The sequence below is a fragment of the Oncorhynchus kisutch genome, linkage group LG22, assembly GCF_002021735.2.
Source record: "Oncorhynchus kisutch isolate 150728-3 linkage group LG22, Okis_V2, whole genome shotgun sequence".
NCBI classification, from domain to species: domain Eukaryota; kingdom Metazoa; phylum Chordata; class Actinopteri; order Salmoniformes; family Salmonidae; genus Oncorhynchus; species Oncorhynchus kisutch.
The window spans coordinates 38205580-38225058 of NC_034195.2; the positions used below are offsets into that span (position 1 = coordinate 38205580).

Genomic DNA, 19479 nt, shown 5'->3' on the forward strand with positions numbered 1-19479 from the left:
TTCATTGCATGCAGAGTCAGTGTATATGCAACAGTTTGGGCCGCCTAATTTGGCAGAATTTTACATAATTATGACATAACATTGAAGGTTATGCAATGTAACAGGAATATTTAGACTTATGGATGCCACCCGTTAGATAAAATACGGAACGGTTCCTTATTTCACTGAAAGAATAAACGTCTTGTTATCGAGATTATAGTTTCCGGATTCGACCATATTAATAACCTACGGCTCGTATTTCTGTGTGTTGTGTTATAATTAAATCTATGATTTCATAGAGCAGTCTGACTGAGCGGTTCGTAAGCATTCATTCAAACAGCACTTTGGTGCGTTTTGCCAGTAGCTCGTCGCTGTGCTTCAAGCATTGAGCTGTTTATGACTTCAAGCCTATCAACTCCCGAGATTAGGCTGATGTAACCGATGTGAAATGGCTAGCTAGTTAGCGGGGTGCACGCTAATAGCGTTTCAAACGTCACTCGCTCTGAGACTTGGAGTGGTTGTTCCCCTTGCTCTGCAAGGGCCGCGGCTTTTGTGGAGAGATGGATAACGCTGCGTCGAGGGTGGCTGTTGTCGATGTGTTCCTGGTTCGTGCCCAGGTAGGAGTGAGGAGAGGGATGGAAGCTATACTCTTACACTGGCAATACTAAAGTGCCTATAAGAACATCCAATAGTCAAAGGTATATGAAATACAAATCATATAGAGACAAATTGTCCTATAATTCCTATAATAACTACAACCTAAAACGTCTTACCTGGGAATATTGAAGACTCCTGTTAAAAGGAAACACCATATGTTCTCATGTTCTGAGCAGGGAACTTAAACGTTAGCTTTCTTACATGGCACATATTGCACTTTTACTTTCTTCTCCAACACTTTGTTTTTGCATTATTTAAACCAAATTGAACATGTTTCATTTTATTTGAGGCTAAATTGATTTTTATTGATGTATTATATTAACATAAAATAAGATAAAATAAGTGTTGTTGTAATTGTCATTGTTACAAATAAAAGAAAAAATTATCGGCAGATTAATCGGCATCTGCTTTTTTTTGGGTCCTCCAATAATCGGTATCGGTATCGGAGTTGAAAAATCATAATATATATATATATATATACAGTTGAAGTTGGAAGTTTACATACACTTAAATTGGAGTCATTAAAACTCGTTTTTCAACCACTCCACAAATTTCTTGTTAACAAACTATAGTTTTGGTCAGTTGGTTAGGACATCTACTTTGTGCATGACAAAAGTAATTTTTCCAACAATTGTTTACAGACAGATTATTTCACTTATAATTCACTGTATCACAATTCCAGTGGGTCAAAACTTTACATACACTAAGTTGACTGTGCCTTTAAACAGCTTGGACATTTCCAGAAAATGATGTCATGGCTTTAGAAGCTTCTGAACCTGAAATGCTGCTCAGAAAGGAAGAAGCCACTGCTCCAAAACCGCCATAAAAAGCCAGACTACGGTTTGCAACTGCATATGGGGACACAGATTGTACTTTTTGGAGTAATGTCCTCTGGTCTGATGAAACAAAAATAGAACTGTTTGGCTATAATGACCATCGTTATGATAGGAGGAAAAGGGGCGAGGCCTGCAAGCCGATGAACACCATCCTAACCGTGAAGCATGGGGGTGGCAGGATCATGTTGTGGGTGTGCTTTGCTGCAGAAGGGACTCCTGCACTTCACAAATAAGATGGCATCATGAGGAAAGAAAATGATGTGGATATATTGAAGCAACATCTTAAGACATCAGTCAGGAAGTTAAAGCTTGGTCGCAAATGGGTCTTCCAAATGGACAATGTTGTGGCAAAATGTCTTAAGGACAACAACGTCAAGGTATTAGAGTGGCCATCACAAATCCCTGACCTCCATCCTATAGAAAATTTGTGGGCAGAACTGAAAAAGCATGTGTGAGGCCTACCTGACTCAGTTACACCAGCCCTGTCGGAAGGAATGAGCCAAAATTCACACAACTTATTGTGGGAAGCTTGTGGAAGGCTACCAGAAACATTTAACCCAAGTTAAGCAATTTAAAGGCAATACTACCAACTACTAATTGAGTGTATGTACACTTCTGACCCACTGGGAATGTGATGAAAGAAATAAAAGCTGAAATAAATCATTCTCTCTACTATTATTCTTCCATTTCACATTCTTAAAATAAAATGGTGATCCTAACTGACCTAAGACAGGGATTTTTACTAGGATTACAATTTAGGAATTGTGAAAAACTATAAATCTATTTGGCTAAGGTGTATGTAAACTTCCGACTTCAACTGTGTGTATATATATATATATATATATATACGTTTGTTTTGGGCTTCGTTCCCGTCATGTTCATGACGTACGCTATTTTGGGTAGAGAAATAAAAAAAACTATTTCGTATTCCTGTGCCTGTCTCCTATCATATAATACAATGTCACAGAGACTGCTGCCCTGTGTTCATAGTCATTAAACACTGGTCACTTTAATAATGTTTACATACTGTTTTATCCACTTCATATGTATATACTGTATTCTAGTCAAGGCCCATTCTATATACAGTGCATTCGGAAAGTTTTCAAACCCCTTCCCATTTTCAACATTGTATTATGTTACAGCCTCATTCTGAAATTGAGAAAATATTTTTTCCCCACATCAATCTATACGCAATACCCCATAATGACAAAGCGAAAACAGGTTTTTAGACATTTTTGCAAATGTATGAAAAATAAAAAACAGTTACCTTATTTACATAAGTATTCAGACCCTTTGCTATGAGACTCTACATTGAGCTTAGATGCATCCTGTTTCTTTTGATCATCCTTGAGATGTTAATTCAAATTGATTGGAGTCCACCTGTGGTAAATTCAATAAATTGGACATGATTTGTAAAGGCACACACCTGTCTAGATAAGGTCCCACAGTTGAAAGTGCACAAAAGAATGGCGCCGGAGGAGATGGCTGCCCTTTTTACGGGCTCCCAAACAATTGTGCTATTGTGTGTGTTTTTTTCGTGTTATTTGTAACTTATTTTGTACATATTGTTTCTGCCACCGCCTCTTATGACTGAAAAGAGCTTCTGAATATCAGGACAGCGATTACTCACCTCATACTGGACAAATACTTTTTCTTTAATGAGTCGGACGCAAAGGATTTACTTCAAACAAGGCCCAAATCCCTGTCATTTGCATTAAGAAGAGACAGAGATATCGGGGACGTAGGTCAGGGTGCCTTGTAAGGATCTGACGGTGAGTGAGTAATCTGCCTTTTCAGTCCTATTAGCCAACGTGCAATCATTGGATAACAAAATGGTTGAGCTCCGATCAAGATTATCCTACCAACGGGACATTAAAAACTGTTATATCATATGTTTCACTGAGTGGTGGCTGAACGATGACATGGATAACATACAGCAGGCAGGGTTTTCTGTCCATCGGCAAGATAGAACAGCTGCCTCCGTTAAGACAAGGAGTGGCGGTCTGTGTCTATTTGTCAATAACAGCTGGTGCACGAAATCTAATATTAAGGAAGTCTCAAGGTTTTCTTGCCTAAAGTAGAGTATCTCGTGATAAGCTGTAGACCACACTATTTATGTTTTGCGTAGCTGTCTATTTACCAGCACAAACCGATGCTGGCACTAAGACGGTACTCAACGAGCTGTATAAGGCCATAAGCAAATAAGAAAATGCTCATCGGCGCTCCTAGTGTCCAGGGACTTTAATGCAGGGAAACTTCAATCCGTTTTACATCATTTCTAGAAGCATGTTACATGTGCAGCAAGAGGGGGAAAAAACTCTAGACCACCTTTACTCCACACACAGAGACGCGTACAAAGCTCGCCCTCCATTTGGCAAATCGGATCATGACTATCCTCCTGATTCCTGCTTACAAGCAAAAACTAAAGCAGAAAGTACCAGTGACTCGCTCAATAAGAAAGTGGTCAGATGACACAGATGCTAAGCTATAGGACTGTTTTGCTGACACAGACTGGAATATGTTATGTGATTTTCCGATGGCATTGAGGTATACACCACATCAGTCACTGGCTTCATCAATAAGTGCATCCATGACATCCCCAAATACAGGTACATACCCAAGTAGACTCGAGGCTGTAATCACTGCCAAAGGTGCTTCAACAAAGTCATGAGTAAAGGGTCTGAACACTCATGTAAATGTGATATTTCAGTTTTTAATTTTTAATAAATGAGCAGAAATGTTTTTAAATAAAACTGCTTTTGCTTTGCCATTGTGGTATTGTGTGTAGATTGATGAGAAAAAAAAGATATTTAATCCATTTTAGAATAAGGCTGTAACATAACAAAATGTGGAAAAAGTCAAGGGGTCTGATAATTACTGCTGTACACAACTTTTCTATTCATATACTGTCAATAAGTTCTATACATACCATCAGACTCTGACATTGCTCTTTCTAATATTTCTATATTTCTTAATTTATAAAAATTTTTGGGATTTGCGTGTATTGTTTTGTACTGTTATGTATTACTGTCCTGTTGGAGCTAGGAACATAAGCATTTCACTACACCCGCAATAACATCTACAAAATATATGTACGCGACCAATACAATTAGATTTGACACACACACACCATGTTGAAGACGATGACGGAGGCCCCTGGCTCTAGTCCTGTAGCTCCTGGTGGGGCCAGTGCAGCCCCTATAAAGCCAGCCTGTTAAAGTAGTGATTCCCCTCCCCTGAGGATCACTGGGGATAATCAGGACCAGAGGTCTGGGTCTGGAACCACTCACCAGTCTATGACCCTGGTCTGCTCAACAATACTGTACACAACCACTTTTACTATGGTGGTATACAGCTATGTAGCTACCTGTGTGAGTATGTGCCTATACGTTCATCCACCTCTGAGATGTGACTATTTACGATGGCAGCTGTTATTTCTTACATTTTGTTATACACAGCTGGTTTGCGTAATGGTTATTTCCCACTTTGTCTGTGTTGAGGACATCCAGAATGGCAATTCCCTTCAATGTGCGTTGCATTGGATGGATCCATATTAGACAGGCGTTAGTGAGGGGAGAGTTTGAGGCTATCCCAGTGTCTGCTCTAGCCAGGCCTGTGGTGTGGGCTATTTTGGTGGCTGTGGGACTCCAAGGCGTGGAGCCTAGGGCGTGTCCGCTCAGGGCCAGGTCTCCAGTATGCAGGAAGCCTGCTGTACAGGACCCCTCCAGGATGTAGCTGTCAGCTGATCCCTTCTGGGGGGGAAGGGAAGGGGAAGCTGGCAGGTGTGGATGGGAATGAGGGACAGGGTTAGGATGGAGAGGGGATGTGTGTGTGTGGCTGACAGTGACATTGGGAAGGTCTGTTATAGAGATAAAAGGTCCATTACTTCCTTCCTCCATCCACCTCCTCCTTCTTCGTTCCTCCTCCTGCCAAATCACCCTCTTTAGAGCTGATCTGCAGCTGTGGACGCCTCCTGTAGTGAAAAGACGTTGTGGAAAGAGGAACACTGAGAAAGTGTGTGTGTGTCCTGTGTATGTGTTCCTGTGTGTGTGTCCTGTGTGTGTGTGTGTGTGTCTCTGTGTGTACATTTCCATGTGCAATACTTAAATGTATACAAGTTTATGCTTAAGAATTTTCTCTGTCAGGGTTTCTTAAACCTTTTCAGCTGAAGTCCCAAATGAGAAATGTACTGTCCTCCCGTGACCCAAATCATTCTCCAACTACCCAAACTGTAAGAATAAATAGTGTGTGATTATAGATTATTATATATACAGTTGAAGTCAGAAGTTTACATACACCTTAGCCAAATACATTTAAACTCAGTTTTTCACAATTCCTGACATTTAATCCAAGTAAAAATTCCCTGTTTTAGGTCAGTTAGGATAACCACTTTATTTTAAGAATGTGAAATGTCAGAATAATAGTAGAGAGAATTATTTCTTTCAGCTTTTATTTCTTTCATCGCATTCCCAGTCGGTCAGACGTTTACATACACTCAATTAGCATTTGGTAGCATGGCCTTTAAATTGTTTAACTTGGGTCAAAAGTTTCTGGTATCCTTCCACAAGCTTCCCATAGTAAGTTGGGTGAATTTTGGCCCATTCCTCCTGTCAGAGCTGGTGTAACTGAGTCAGGTTTGTAGGCCTCCTTGCTCGCACACGCTTTTTCAGTTCTGCCCACAAATGTTCTATGGGATTGAGGTCAGGGCTTTGTGATGGCCATTCCAATACCTTGACTTTGTTGTCTTTAAGCCATTTTGTCACAACTTTGGAAGTATGATTGGGGTCATTGTCCATTTGGAAGACCCATTTGCGACCAAGCTTTAACTGACTGATGTCTTGAGATGTTGTTTCAATATATCCACATCATTTTCCTGCCTTATGATGATATCTATTTTGTGAAGTGCACCAGTCCCTCCTGAAGCAAAGCACCCCCACAACATGATGCTGCCACCCCCGTGCTTCACGGTTGGGATGGTGTTCTTCGGCTTCCCTTTTTCCTCCTAACGTAACGATGGTCATTATGGCCAAACAGTTCTACTTTTGTTTCATCAGACCAGAGGATATTTCTCCAAAAAGTGAGCTTTTTGTCCTCATGTGCAGTTGCAAACTGTAGTCTGGCTTTTTTATGGCGGTTTTGAAGCAGTGGCTTCTTCCTTGCTGAGCGGCCTTTCAGGTTATGTCGATACAGGACTAATTTTACTGTGGATATAGATACCTTTGTCCCTGTTTCCTCCAGCATCTTCACAAGGTCCTTTGCTGTTGTTCTGGGATTGATTTGCACTTTTTGCACCAAAGTACGTTCATCTCTAGGAGAAAAAAAAGTGTCTCCTTCCTGAGCGGTATGACGGCTATGTGGTCCCATGGTGTTTATACTTGTGTACTATTGTTTGTACAGATGAACATGGTACCTTCAGGCGTTTGGAAATTGCTCCCAAGGATGAACCAGACTTGTGGCGGTCCACATTCTTTTTCTGAGGTCTTGGCTGATTTCTTTAGATTTTCCCATGATGTCAAGCAAAGAGGCACTGGGTTTGAAGGTAGGCCTTGAAATACATCCACAGATACACCTCCAATTGACTCAAATTATGTCAATTAGCCTATCAGAAACTTCTGAAGCCATGACATCATTTTCTGGAATTTTCCAAGCTGTTTAAAGGCACAGTCAACTTAGTGTATGTAAAGTTTTGTAATTTGTCTGTAAACAATTGTTGGAAAAATGACTTGTGTCATGCACAAAGTAGATGTCCTAACCGACTTGCCAAAACTATAGTTTGTTAACAAGACATTTGTGGAGTGGTTGAAAAACGAGTTTTAATGACTCCTTGTCAACTTTGACTTCAACTGTATGTGTGTGATACTGGCATATTCACATTGATTTGAAGGCCAAACATCCTTTAAATAATTATCAAATTAATCAAGTGTTGTAAAGAGACTAGACAGAATGGGGAGGTGAGTCCAATCCATAGTTTCACTAAAATTGGCGATATTGGTGAATGCAAATACACAGGTAGTTATGTTACAAATCAGCACCTCTTTCAGGAGAGATAAATACAGATAGGTGTTTGTAAGCGCCTCACATGGCCCCTGTTCCCTATATCAATTCCTCTGTTGTCCCAGTGGGTGAGATTCAGCTGGCTAACCTCTGACCTCTCACCTTTACCCCTTTCAGTCACCACTTCTGTCACCTGGGAAGGAAAAAGCGAAATCACAACACGACTAAACTCCCCTCACATATCATCCCATCCACACATGATTGTCAGTGGATACATCCATGGATCCCCCAAAGCCTTCCAGCATCTGGCTGGAAACCCCTGATGCCTTTGGGAGATGGAGGTCTGTGAGGTGGAAGGCTTTTCATGTAGTCCCAGGAGCACTGAAGCCAATAGTTAGGGGAATGTGTTGTGAATCATTCTTTGTCTTATGATGAGTTTGTTTCAGCAAGGATTTAGTATAGTCTCTACTTATACAAATGGAATAGATTACTCTTCATTGTTTGCAACCATCTTCAGTATTCCTCAGTCAGATAATGTTTGATTTGACCCAGTTATACAGTGCCTTGCGAAAGTATTCGGCCCCCTTGAACTTTGCGACCTTTTGCCACATTTCAGGCTTCAAACATAAAGATATAAAACTGTATTTTTTTGTGAAGAATCAACAACAAGTGGGACACAATCATGAAGTGGAACGACATTTATTGGATATTTCAAACTTTTTTAACAGAGAGCATCATGAAGAACAAGGAACACACCAGGCAGGTCCGAGATACTGTTGTGAAGAAGTTTAAAGCCGGATTTGGATACAAAAAGATTTCCCAAGCTTTAAACATCCCAAGGAGCACTGTGCAAGCGATAATATTGAAATGGAAGGAGTATCAGACCACTGCAAATCTACCAAGACCTGGCCGTCCCTCAACTTTCAGCTCATACAAGGAGAAGACTGATCAGAGATGCAGCCAAGAGGCCCATGATCACTCTGGATGAACTGCAGAGATCTACAGCTGAGGTGGGAAACTCTGTCCATAGGACAACAATCAGTCGTATATTGCACAAATCTGGCCTTTATGGAAGAGTGGCAAGAAGAAAGCCATTTCTTAAAGATATCCATAAAAAGTGTTGTTTAAAGTTTGCCACAAGCCACCTGGGAGACACACCAAACATGTGGAAGAAGGTGCTCTGTTCAGATGAAACCAAAATTGAACTTTTTGGCAACAATGCAAAACGTTATGTTTGGCGTAAAAGCAACACAGCTCATCACCCTGAACACACCATCCCCACTGTCAAACATGGTGGTGGCAGCATCATGGTTTGGGCCTGCTTTTCTTCAGCAGGGACAGGGAAGATGGTTAAAATTGATGGGAAGATGGATGGAGCCAAATACAGGACCATTCTGGAAGAAAACCTGATGGAGTCTGCAAAAGACCTGAGACTGGGACGGAGATTTGTCTTCCAACAAGACAATGATCCAAAACATAAAGCAAAATCTACAATGGAATGGTTCAAAAATAAACATATCCAGGTGTTAGAATGGCCAAGTCAAAGTCCAGACCTGAATCCAATCGAGAGTCTGAATAATTTTGCCACCATTGTTCCTGGAGCCATTACAGTTCAGGTTGGCACAGTAGTTTTAAAAGGGTTTAACTGTGTGCAGGCCCGGGGCTGGTAGGTTGAGCCTTTCTCATGGACAGACAGGTTCAAGCTGGTCTCTCCTTGCTCCCCTGTAAGAATGGTGTTTAGGAAACACACAGAGAACAGGAAAGGCAGAGCAGGCTGGGGAAGAATAGAGGGATATCCCCTTACAGGGTTCCCTCCTTTTTCCTTCGGGATAGAGGGCTGAGAAGTTGGGAAGGGGGGGGGGGGGGGGGTTGTTATGTAAATCACTTCACCTGTCTACACAAACAAGACTCATACAAACATATGCCTGCACATACACACATCAAACTTCATCGGAGGTAGTCCTCGTCTGGCTGATTTTTTTGGTGTTTGTTTGTGTATTTGTGTGTGTATGCGTGTGTGCGTTCATGCATTTGTGTGTGTGCCTGCCTGCCTACCTGGGTGTGTGTGTGATGATGTGAGACCCTCCCAACCATCCCCCTCTGTGGATCAGTGCATTAGAACAGGGTCAATACTGTCAGATATTACTGCAGTACCCTGAGAAAAAAACCCAGGATGCAGCTGCAGCCGCTGGAGCCTGCAGCCGGTGGAGCCTGCAGCCGCTGGAGCCTGCAGCCGCTGGAGCCTGCAGCCGCTGGAGCCTGCAGCCGCTGGAGCCTGCAGCCGCTGAAGCCTGCATCTTGCGGCCAGCCTGGGCTTAACACCCCATTTTAATTACACAAGAGAGGAAAAGTAGTACAGCAACTCAGACAAGCTGTTATTTACTAGGTTGTGGGGTGGGGTGATTTAATCACCGAATGCAATTCAATTGCATTGGTGTAGTTGGTGTCCAGACCAGGGTAGTAGATGCAAGATTATGTTGAGGATGAATGGGCTGCAGCCTATAGATGTTGGATTGATTACTTTTGACATATTCCTCAAAGATTTTCGTTGGAGAAAATAACTGCAAAAGCTGAGCTGACTAGGGTCCCTTGTTGTAATATGCAATGCCTCCCCACAGTGGTTGTGTAAACCCATACTAATAAAACCAGTATTTTTCCTCTCTCCAGGTGGCACCAGGGACATTGGTTCAGCTCTGACCAGGATGTGCATGAGACACCGCAGCATTGAGACTAAATTACGCCACTTCACCAAGTATGTACTCCATGTTCAACCTTGCCTAATTGCTCTCCCTACATCTCTATGCATTGCTAATGGTGCTACAAGTCATACAAGTCCTGTCCTTACTCTCTCTCTTCTTTCCTCTCCTTTCCAGTACTCTTATGGAAGGCCTAGTCACTCCTCTCCAGGACAGGATAGAGGAATGGAAGAAGACAGCTAACCTGCTGGACAAAGACCACGCCAAAGGTGAGGGACAGAACAACCCCGCCGTTATGGGGTCAAAGCTTAAGAACTTTGTGACAAATGTAAGTCATAACTCCATTAAATGTCATAACTCCAGAGTGAATTGTCCCTCTCCTCCTCAGAATACAAGCGGTCTCGTCAGGAGATAAAGAGGAAGTCCTCAGACACTATGAAGCTCCAAAAGAAAGCCAGGAAAGGTAACATCTAACCACACCCTGTAGCATGATCTGATTGGCTTCTTCTAGAAACTAATGGCTACTGATTAGCGACTGTCCAAAACAGACTGTAGACTTTAGATAGAGGATGTTGATAGTTCTGCTAGTTACCATCACCTAACTGGGAGATTGCACCACCTAGTGCCCTGGATGGGAAATTCATTGTCATGGGTTTCCAATGAGGGGTAATTCAGAAATGTGTTATTCAAAAAGTTTGGAGAGTTTTTGAGGAGTCAAAAAATCTAAGGTTTATGTTTACAACAGCAAGTCCTGCTTTTATCTATTTCCATGGTTATAACGATGACAGTTCCAACTCTTATATTGGGCTTTTTGTCTCTGCCCCCCCCCCCCCCCCCAACTGTCCTCTTTCCACCCATGCTACCTATCTGTCTACTCCTCTACCCCCTCGCTGGCCTATTCCCCTGATGTAGAGCTTTTAGGTATGTGTGCTGTTCTCATGTTCTTATATGCATTGCATGAGGCATTTCCTGATAATGTTCTAGTTGTTATCCGGTGTGTGTCTGTGTGAATGTGTGTGCATCATCACGTCATTATGTGTGACCATCTTACTCTAAGTGTTGTGTCTGTCTGATACTGGTGTCTCCTAATATTCCTCCCTCACTGTTATTGTCCCTCCTCCTCTTCATACCCCTCTTAGTCGTCATGTCACCATGTTTCATAAGGCTGACTCATACATGGCAGCTGAATATTTCATCACATTGTTGTATTTTCCTGTGCTTGTTAATCATTTTCCTTTCAGGACCTCCATCCATATCAAGTGGTTGTTGCTGATCTCATTTAGGACTCACATGGTCTCACACAGTTGAAGTCGGAAGTCTACATACACCTTAGCCAAATACATTTAAACTCAGTTTTTCACAGTTTTCCTGACATTCAATCCTAGTAAAAATTCCCTGTTTTAGGTCAGTTAAGATCACCACTTTATTTTAAAATGTCAGAATAATAGTAGAGATAATTATTTATTTCAGCTTTTATTTATTTCATCACATTCCCAGTGGGTCAGAAGCTTCCCACAATAAGTTGGATGAATTTTGGCCCATTCCTCCTGACAGAGCTGGTGTAACTGAGTCAGGTTTGTAGGCCTCCTTGCTCGCACTTACTTTTTCAGTTCTGCCCACACATTTTCTATGGGATTGAGGTCAGGGCTTTGTGATGCCCACTCTAATACCTTGACTTTGTTGTCCTTGAGCCATTTTCCCACAACTTTGGAAGTATGATTGGGGTCATTGTCCATTTGTGACCAAGTTTTAACTTCCTGATTGATGTCTTGAGATGTTGTTTCAATCCAAATAATTTTCCTTCCTCATTAATAAGCCATCTATTTTGTGAAGTGCACCAGTCCCTCCTGCAGCAAAGCACCCCCACAACATGATGCTGCCACCCCCGTGCTTCACGGTTGGGATGGTGTTTTTCGGCTTGCAATCGTTCCCCCTTTTCCTCCAAACATAACAATGGTCATTATGGTCAAACAGTTCTATTTTTTATTTTTATTTTTGTTTCATCAGACCAGAGGACTCCAACCTGTATGTAAACTTCTGACTTCAACTGTATGTGCTGTAGTTTCGTCCTATTCTCACTGACACATTGTTTCATTTCACTGTAGAGTTGTTTTTTAATGGCGGTCAAACTTAGTAGAGTGTTATAATCACCAGTCTTTCTTTTCCCCCTCCCCTCCCCTCTCATTTCATCCTCATACTCTATATCTTATCCAATGCACCATGTTCCCCTTCACTCACTATTGACCCCTTCCTCTGCTATCCCCTGACCTTCTCTCTTCTACCTCTTCTCGTATTCCCTCCTCTATCTCCTCTTCTCTCTTTACCCCCCTACCCCTCCTCAGGCCGGGGGAACTTGCGTCCCCAGCTGGACAGTGCCATGCAGGACGTCAGTGACCTCTACCTGCTGATGGGTGAGACAGAGAAGCAGGCGGTGCGCCGGGCCCTCCTGGAGGAGAGGGGGCGCTACTGTTCCTTCATCAACCTTCTGCAGCCTGTGGTGGTGAGCATAGATCGAGGATCAGATTACCCTCCCCATATCTGAACCTTAAACAGTATGTGGAAAAAACTTGCCTGACTAGATTATATGGTGATGAGAGAGGAGGGCTGCTGAGATACCAGGGGTAGGCTCTGGGGAGAAGTTGCCTTGTTTTTAGGCACAGATTTAGAATCTGTTTACCTTCCCGACATTGTACCATTAACCATTATATGGAAAAAGTTGAAGGAATATAGGTTAGTGTCAGGGGAAACTGCATCCTATTATAGGGTTGTTTAGTGGGCTTCATCTGGGTAGAACATACAGGGATGTGTTTCAGCTTTCATGTTAGTTATTTCAGTTTGTCACAGTTATTTCAGCTAATCTATTTTGTCTTTGACTGTGTGTTGCTGAGTAGAAGGTATTGTTGTTGATCCTCAGAATGGAGAGATAGCCATGCTGGGAGAGATCACTCACCTGCAGGCCATTGTTGATGACCTCACAGTGCTGACTGAAGACCCGCACAAACTGCCCCCGGCTAGTGAGCAGGTACGTACAGTACTCCAAAATACCTGAACCCAAGACACACTCCTGTCCATACACATGTACTCATCATGCAAGCACACATGCTCAACGAGTAGCAAACACAGATAACCAACGGCAATTAACACACATACACACAGAAACCCTGGAGTTATTCAATCAATTTGAAAAAATAGGTAATAGGTAATACGATATTCAGACTTCAGATTTAACTCTGATTTTTACACAAGCCTCAATTTGAAAAAATAGGTAATAGGTAATACGATATTCAGACTTCAGATTTAACTCCAATTTTTACACAAGCCTCCCATTGACACCAATGACTGATTTACATGAAAGTCTGAGTTTAGTGAATAGATCTCAGGTCTGAAAACTACACTGAGTGTATGTCTTGCTTGTGCTAACTGTGTGTTGTGCTATGCTTCTCCCTCCTCTCCTCAGGTGATCGGGGACTTGAAGGGTTCAGACTACAGTTGGTCCTATCAGACCCCTCCCTCCTCTCCCAGCAGTGCTGCTTCCAGGAAGAGCAGTATGTGCAGTATCCTCCAGATGCCCAGCTCCGCTGCCCACCGCCTCAGCAGTGTCTCCTCCCACGACTCAGGGTTCATCTCTCAGGATGCCAACACCCATTCCAAGCCCCCCTCACCCATGCCCTCTGACATCACCAGCCAGGTAGGCACACCTCTGAGTCAGTCAGGCCCTAGACTACACTCCAGGTTCACCAGCACGTTCTTGATTAACAAGACTTGGGAGTATGGTAACACTAGAAAAAGAAAAGGAGAACCGCACACTCTAGGAGCTCAGATGCAATAATTTTATATCCAATGTTTCGACAGCCATGCTGTCTTCATCAGGGTATAATGACAAACAATGCGGGTCACTCGTTTATATAGTGGCAAAGGACACACACAGGCGTCTGTAATCATGGCCGGGTGTGGCCTGATATCAATGGTTAATTCTTAGATATAAACAGAACATACAAAAAACATGAATGATAGCGTACGATCAAAGATACAATTTGGCTACATAGGCATACAAACATTTACTATGAACAGCAAAATCACAATCATCACAAGAATGGCTTCAGATCAAAGTCTACGTTGAGACCGAAGGGAGCAAGGGTCTTTAGATTAAAGATCCAGGCAGCCTCTCGTTTAAACAATAAATTGTTGAGGGTGACATGTTCGTTGCCAATATAATGTCGGGATGAAATCGAGTGGTTCACTTCCAAAAGCAAAAAGTGTTGCAACTAGGTAAGTCGAGTTTTTGCACCTAATGGTGCTACGATGCTCCGAGATTCGTACTTTTAATTTGCGCTTTGTTTTATCCACATCATCTTTTCCACAACGACAAGTTATAAGATAAATAACTGTCTTAGTGGAGCATGTGATAGCATCTTTGATTGGGATCTGTATCCCTGTTTGGGGGGTGTTTGAAGGATCTACATTTGTAAGTGCCATTGCATTGAGCGTAGCCATTACACTGGTAGTTTCCATCCGGTAGAGGCGTAAATAGAGGTGCAGGGGTATTTTGGAGTGGTAAATCAGAGTTTACCAATTGATCTGAGATTTCTGCCCCACGAGAATACGACCAAGGGAGGGTACGAAAACACATTACAGATACTGTCATCGGATCTTAGAATGTGGCAATGTTTGTGAATGAATCCCTTAATTTGTTCAGAGCACTTTGAATAGCTGGTAGTTAGAATGCAAGAATGCTTCTTTTTGCGAGACTGTCCTTAAAAGAGATCATGTCTCGATTTTTTTAGAATTTTCTCTATGGCAGTATTAATCTGACCATTTTTGTACCCCCTCTCCTTTAATTTTCTTTATGTCTCAACCATATTTCTGTCGAAATCTGATTGTTTTTTGCAAATTCTTTTGATTCGACAGAATTGGATGTAGGGCAAACTGCTTTTCACGGGAAGCGGGTGACAACTATCATCCCTCAACAAACTATTACGATCAGTAGATTTCCTGTAAAGATCAGTGTATAGAACATTATCCTCACACAAGATCAGAAGATCAAGGATACTGATTTGACGTGTGTCAGATTGCATAGTAAATCTCAGATGCTCAGAACAAGAGTTAAGAAAAGCATGGAATGCCTGGAGCTGTTTTGCATCACCCCTCCATAGAACAAAAATATGATCAATGTACCATTTCCAAATAATGTTTGTCAAGAAAACATTTTTGAGAGGATTGAAAATGGACTGTTTCTCCATGTAACCCACATACAACTTAGCATAGTTAAGAGCCATGGGGGATCCCATAGCAGTACCCTTCATCTGAATAAAGAAATCATTTAGAAACATGAAGTAGTTGTGTGTGAGTACTATTTCAGCCAATGTTATAATGCATGCACTGAAAGGTAGTTCATTAGGGGCGGCAGGGTAGCCTAGTGGTTAGAGCTTTGGACTAGTAACTGAAAGGTTGCAAGTTCAAATCCCCAAGCTGACAAGGTACAAATCTGTTGTTCTACCCCTGAACAGGGGTCTAGGGGCTGTCATTGACCCCTTCCACCTCGGGCCCCGTTCTTAACTGACTTGCCTAGTTAAATAAAGGTTCCATGGCAAAAGAGAAATATTCTGTTAGTTTGTCATAGAAGTGTTCTCTTATCTCACTCCTTCCAAGACCACCAGCTCAGCCTCTTCTGAGGCATCAGAAACCTGCCAGTCTGTCAGCGAGTGCAACTCTCCCGCTGCGGTTAGTACACACTCACATATACACACGTATTGTGGCCCCCGGGGATCTTCCTACGGTATGGGATAAACATGCTGACTCAGACATGTTTGTCCATTCCGCAGTTTGGCTCATGCTCATCCTTCGGTACCTTCCGCTCCACTCTCTCTTACACTGGCTCTGGCATACTTCCTGGGTCCCCTACATTTAACCGCTCTCCTGGATCCAACACCCCCTCACCCACATCAAAAGTTCCTAGCTGGAAGGTTTGTTTTTATTTGCCTAATTGCTTTTTCCTTGGTTGTATCAACTCATTTGCATAATGCATGATGCATAGTGACTTTATGACCTCTTTATCCATTCTTTTGTCAAACTCAGCTTTCAAATATCTCATGCCAAAGATTTGCTAAAACATTTTAGCCTGGTCTCAGATCTATTTGTGTTGTATTGCCAAATCCTATGGTCTTTGACATGAGTTATCAAGACAGCACAAACAGTCTGGGACCAGGCTATCCTCTTCATGGACCCCCATACTGCTTCCATTGTACCACAATGAAAAAGACTCCTGAACAGCTGATTGATAGACGTCCTATCCAAGGGTACATTGTTTAGTTCATTTCTTCATTGCCTCAATAATATCGCCACAGGATTGGTCCAAAACGAGTACCTACGAGCCCTTATTGGCTACCACGCTACAGCGAAGGAGAGAGTCATTGGACAGGATGAGGGAGCAGGAGGTTTCTTCCAGTCCTAAAGGGTTCTCTGGGATGCATCCAGACACTCATAGGTCCATTCTAGCCCAAGCTGCCATAGCCACAGCCAAGGTAATGATGAGCACACAGTGGATACAGCACTCAACCATCAGCATTCATTGTTGAAATGTGGATCTTAATCTTTGTCACTACTGTATGGTAATATGAGTCTTTTCTCTTTTTCTCACTCTCTTCCTTCTGTGCCTGCGTCTCTCTCTGTGTGTGTGTGTGTGTGTGTGTGTGTGTGTGTGTGTGTGTGTGTGTGTGTGTGTGTGTGTGTGTGTGTGTGTGTGTGTGTGTGTGTGTGTGTGTGTGTGTGTGTGTGTGTGTGTGTGTGTGTGTGTGTGTGTGCCTGCGTCTCTGTGTGTGTACAGCACAGCGGTGAGGCTATGTCCCCAGCAGCCAGTACACTAGCCATGGTGCTGATCCGGGGTCTCAGTGTAGAGCATCAAAAGAATAGCAGGGAATCTCTGCAGTACTCCAGTGGCTACAGCACCCAGACAAACACACCATCCTGTTCAGAGGACACCATCCCCTCACAGGGTAACAAACACTCTACACATATCCCTTTAAACAGTACCCTACTGTACAGTATATCTTTTTTTAAACGTTTATTTATGCAGGTTATTATGATTGAGCTAAAATATCTTACATACAGTACCTAGAAAATATACCTTCTCAAAGCAACATACACTCTCAAAGTAAAATACACTAGTATACTAATTTCTCCTAAAGGGGAATACTTTATCATAGAAAATATAATGTATTCATCCTTAAAATTATCACACATTATTTGATCAGAAGCTAATATAATCCATCCTCTTAGAAAAACCCGCTCTCATTTGACCAGATCAGTTTAACTACATTGTCTCTCTTTTGTTCAGGGTCGGACTATGAGTGCTACTCTCTGAACGGGGATGCTGGCACCAGCAGGGAGGCCGACTTTGACAAGTCCTCCACCATCCCCCGCCACAGCAACATCGCACAGAACTACCGCCGCATGATCCAAACCAAGAGGCCTGCTAGCACCGCTGGGCTGCCAGCCGGAGTGAGCCCTCCTGGGGGTACGCATGGAGAGACTGCAGGGGGTGATGGAGGTCGTGACGGGGGGCATGGAGCCATCACCTCTGGAACAGCCACCATCCGCCGAACCCCCTCCTCCAAAACAGGAGTGAGACGTACCCCTTCCACCTCGGGCCCCATCCCCATCTGCCCCCCCATCATTCCAGTCAAGACCCCCACTGTGCCAGACTCTCCAAGCTTCTCCCCTGGCTACTCCCTCAGCCCCACCCAAAAGCTCATGGGCAGCGATGAGTACCAGGATGCAGATGAGACTCCACCCAGTGCCCTGGAGTACAGGAAGGTCTCCCCCAAGCTGCTGAGCCTGACTGACACCAGCACCTGGGGCTCCGAAGGGGGGCTGGAACGAAGCGTCTACGCCCAGCAGCCCCCTAGCATGGCTGGCCTCAGCCCAGAGGAAGACTCCCAGCTGGCCGCCAACCGCCACAGCCTGGTGGAGAAGATAGGAGAGCTGGCGGCCAGTGCCTATGCCCTTGGTGAGGGTCAGTTCCCTTTCCCCCCTCTGGACCCTCTGCCAGCGAACCCAGTCGGGACAAACCCTGTACCCCAACACCCACAACACCTACCCCCCAAGTCCCAGGAGGGAGTGGACATGCTGGTGTCCATACGGAGGGGTGTGAGGCTTCGCAAGGCGGTCTCCAATGACAGATCAGCCCCCAGGATACTCCAGGATATTGCCGCAGCCTCCAGGATACTGCGGTAGTATCTCCTGGGACTGACCCCAGAACTGTGGTGCCCTTTCTTATAATAAGCTCAACCTCTAGTTGTAAAATGAATGAACACTCATCCTATACAGGATTAGACTGTATGAAATTAAAGGGAATCAAGTGTCAATGTGTAAAGATTTAATGAATGGCCATGGGTGACCAATGGATAAATGTCATATTTTTATGTTGTATTGCTATTTCCTATGTTGTCTTTGGGCTTTGGTTGTCTATTTCCTTTGTCTCCTGATGCGTCAGACCAGACACCTCCCCCATATTCACAAAGTGTCTCAGAGTAGGTGTGCTGATCTAGGATCAGTTTAGCCTTTTAGGTCATAATGAATAAGACTATATGGACAAGGATGACCTGATCCTAGATCAGCACTCATACACTTTATGAATATGGGGATAGGTCACTCCATGTAAGGGTTGAATGTGTCTTATTGTGTGTGTACTAATGCCGCATTCAACAAGCTAGTCGGAACTAGGGAACTCACAAATTCCCAACTAGCTAATTGGTGACACGTTCAAACAGTAATAAGTCATACATTTACGAGTTTCCTAGTTCCGACTAGCCCATGAACGCAGCATAACACAGCCATCTGTCATCTGAAAGTGATGGGGTCAAGCTGCTCCGTGAACCTGTCTGTATGTTATGTATTATTATACTGATGTATATATTACTGTTTGTAAAATAAGCTGAAAACCAATTGTGTATGTCACATATCGGACAAATGTAAAAGTCATGTAAAATAGGACGCGATGTGGCAGTGGTTTTATTGGTGTACTGTACTATCAATATATTCTGCAATTAAACCAACCATTTCTATAGAACAATGGAGAACTTTATTTTGGATCTGTGAGATTTTACATGATGCACAAACAATGGAGGTTTTAATGCCTCAGCCTATTGGCTAATTGAACATCTAAGTAAGCGTAGTTCTCTTATGGAATTATTATATGGCTATGTATTCGTTTTAGATGAAGGAGCAAAGGGCGCGAGAAGAGCACATACATAGTTATCAGGACAGATACTGGAGGTGTAAAGAGCCATTTTGGTAAGATGTATGTTTATCTATTTGTA

The 19479-nt window shown here is 43.0% G+C and overlaps 1 protein-coding gene across 5 annotated transcripts in view; it reads left to right on the top strand.

Annotated features, from left to right (window-relative positions):
* The window catches only part of LOC109867674 (protein MTSS 2), a 41577-nt gene extending 22348 nt beyond the window's left edge, over positions 1 to 19229 (top strand). Inside the window, exons 4-15 of one of the 5 annotated variants that reach the window (XM_031802046.1) lie at positions 10134 to 10218; positions 10340 to 10431; positions 10551 to 10625; positions 11075 to 11083; positions 12505 to 12662; positions 13077 to 13184; positions 13620 to 13850; positions 15812 to 15883; positions 15985 to 16125; positions 16507 to 16683; positions 16986 to 17154; positions 17496 to 19229. In XM_031802046.1, coding sequence (XP_031657906.1) covers positions 10134 to 10218; positions 10340 to 10431; positions 10551 to 10625; positions 11075 to 11083; positions 12505 to 12662; positions 13077 to 13184; positions 13620 to 13850; positions 15812 to 15883; positions 15985 to 16125; positions 16507 to 16683; positions 16986 to 17154; positions 17496 to 18394 — 2216 coding nt within the window. In that variant the 3' untranslated portion in view covers positions 18395 to 19229. The remainder of the gene's footprint in view (positions 1 to 10133; positions 10219 to 10339; positions 10432 to 10550; positions 10626 to 11074; positions 11084 to 12504; positions 12663 to 13076; positions 13185 to 13619; positions 13851 to 15811; positions 15884 to 15984; positions 16126 to 16506; positions 16684 to 16985; positions 17155 to 17495) is intronic. The other 4 variants (XM_031802048.1, XM_031802047.1, XM_020456931.2 and 1 more) reach the window with 4 other exon arrangements.
* Positions 19230 to 19479: the final 250 nt, after the last annotated feature.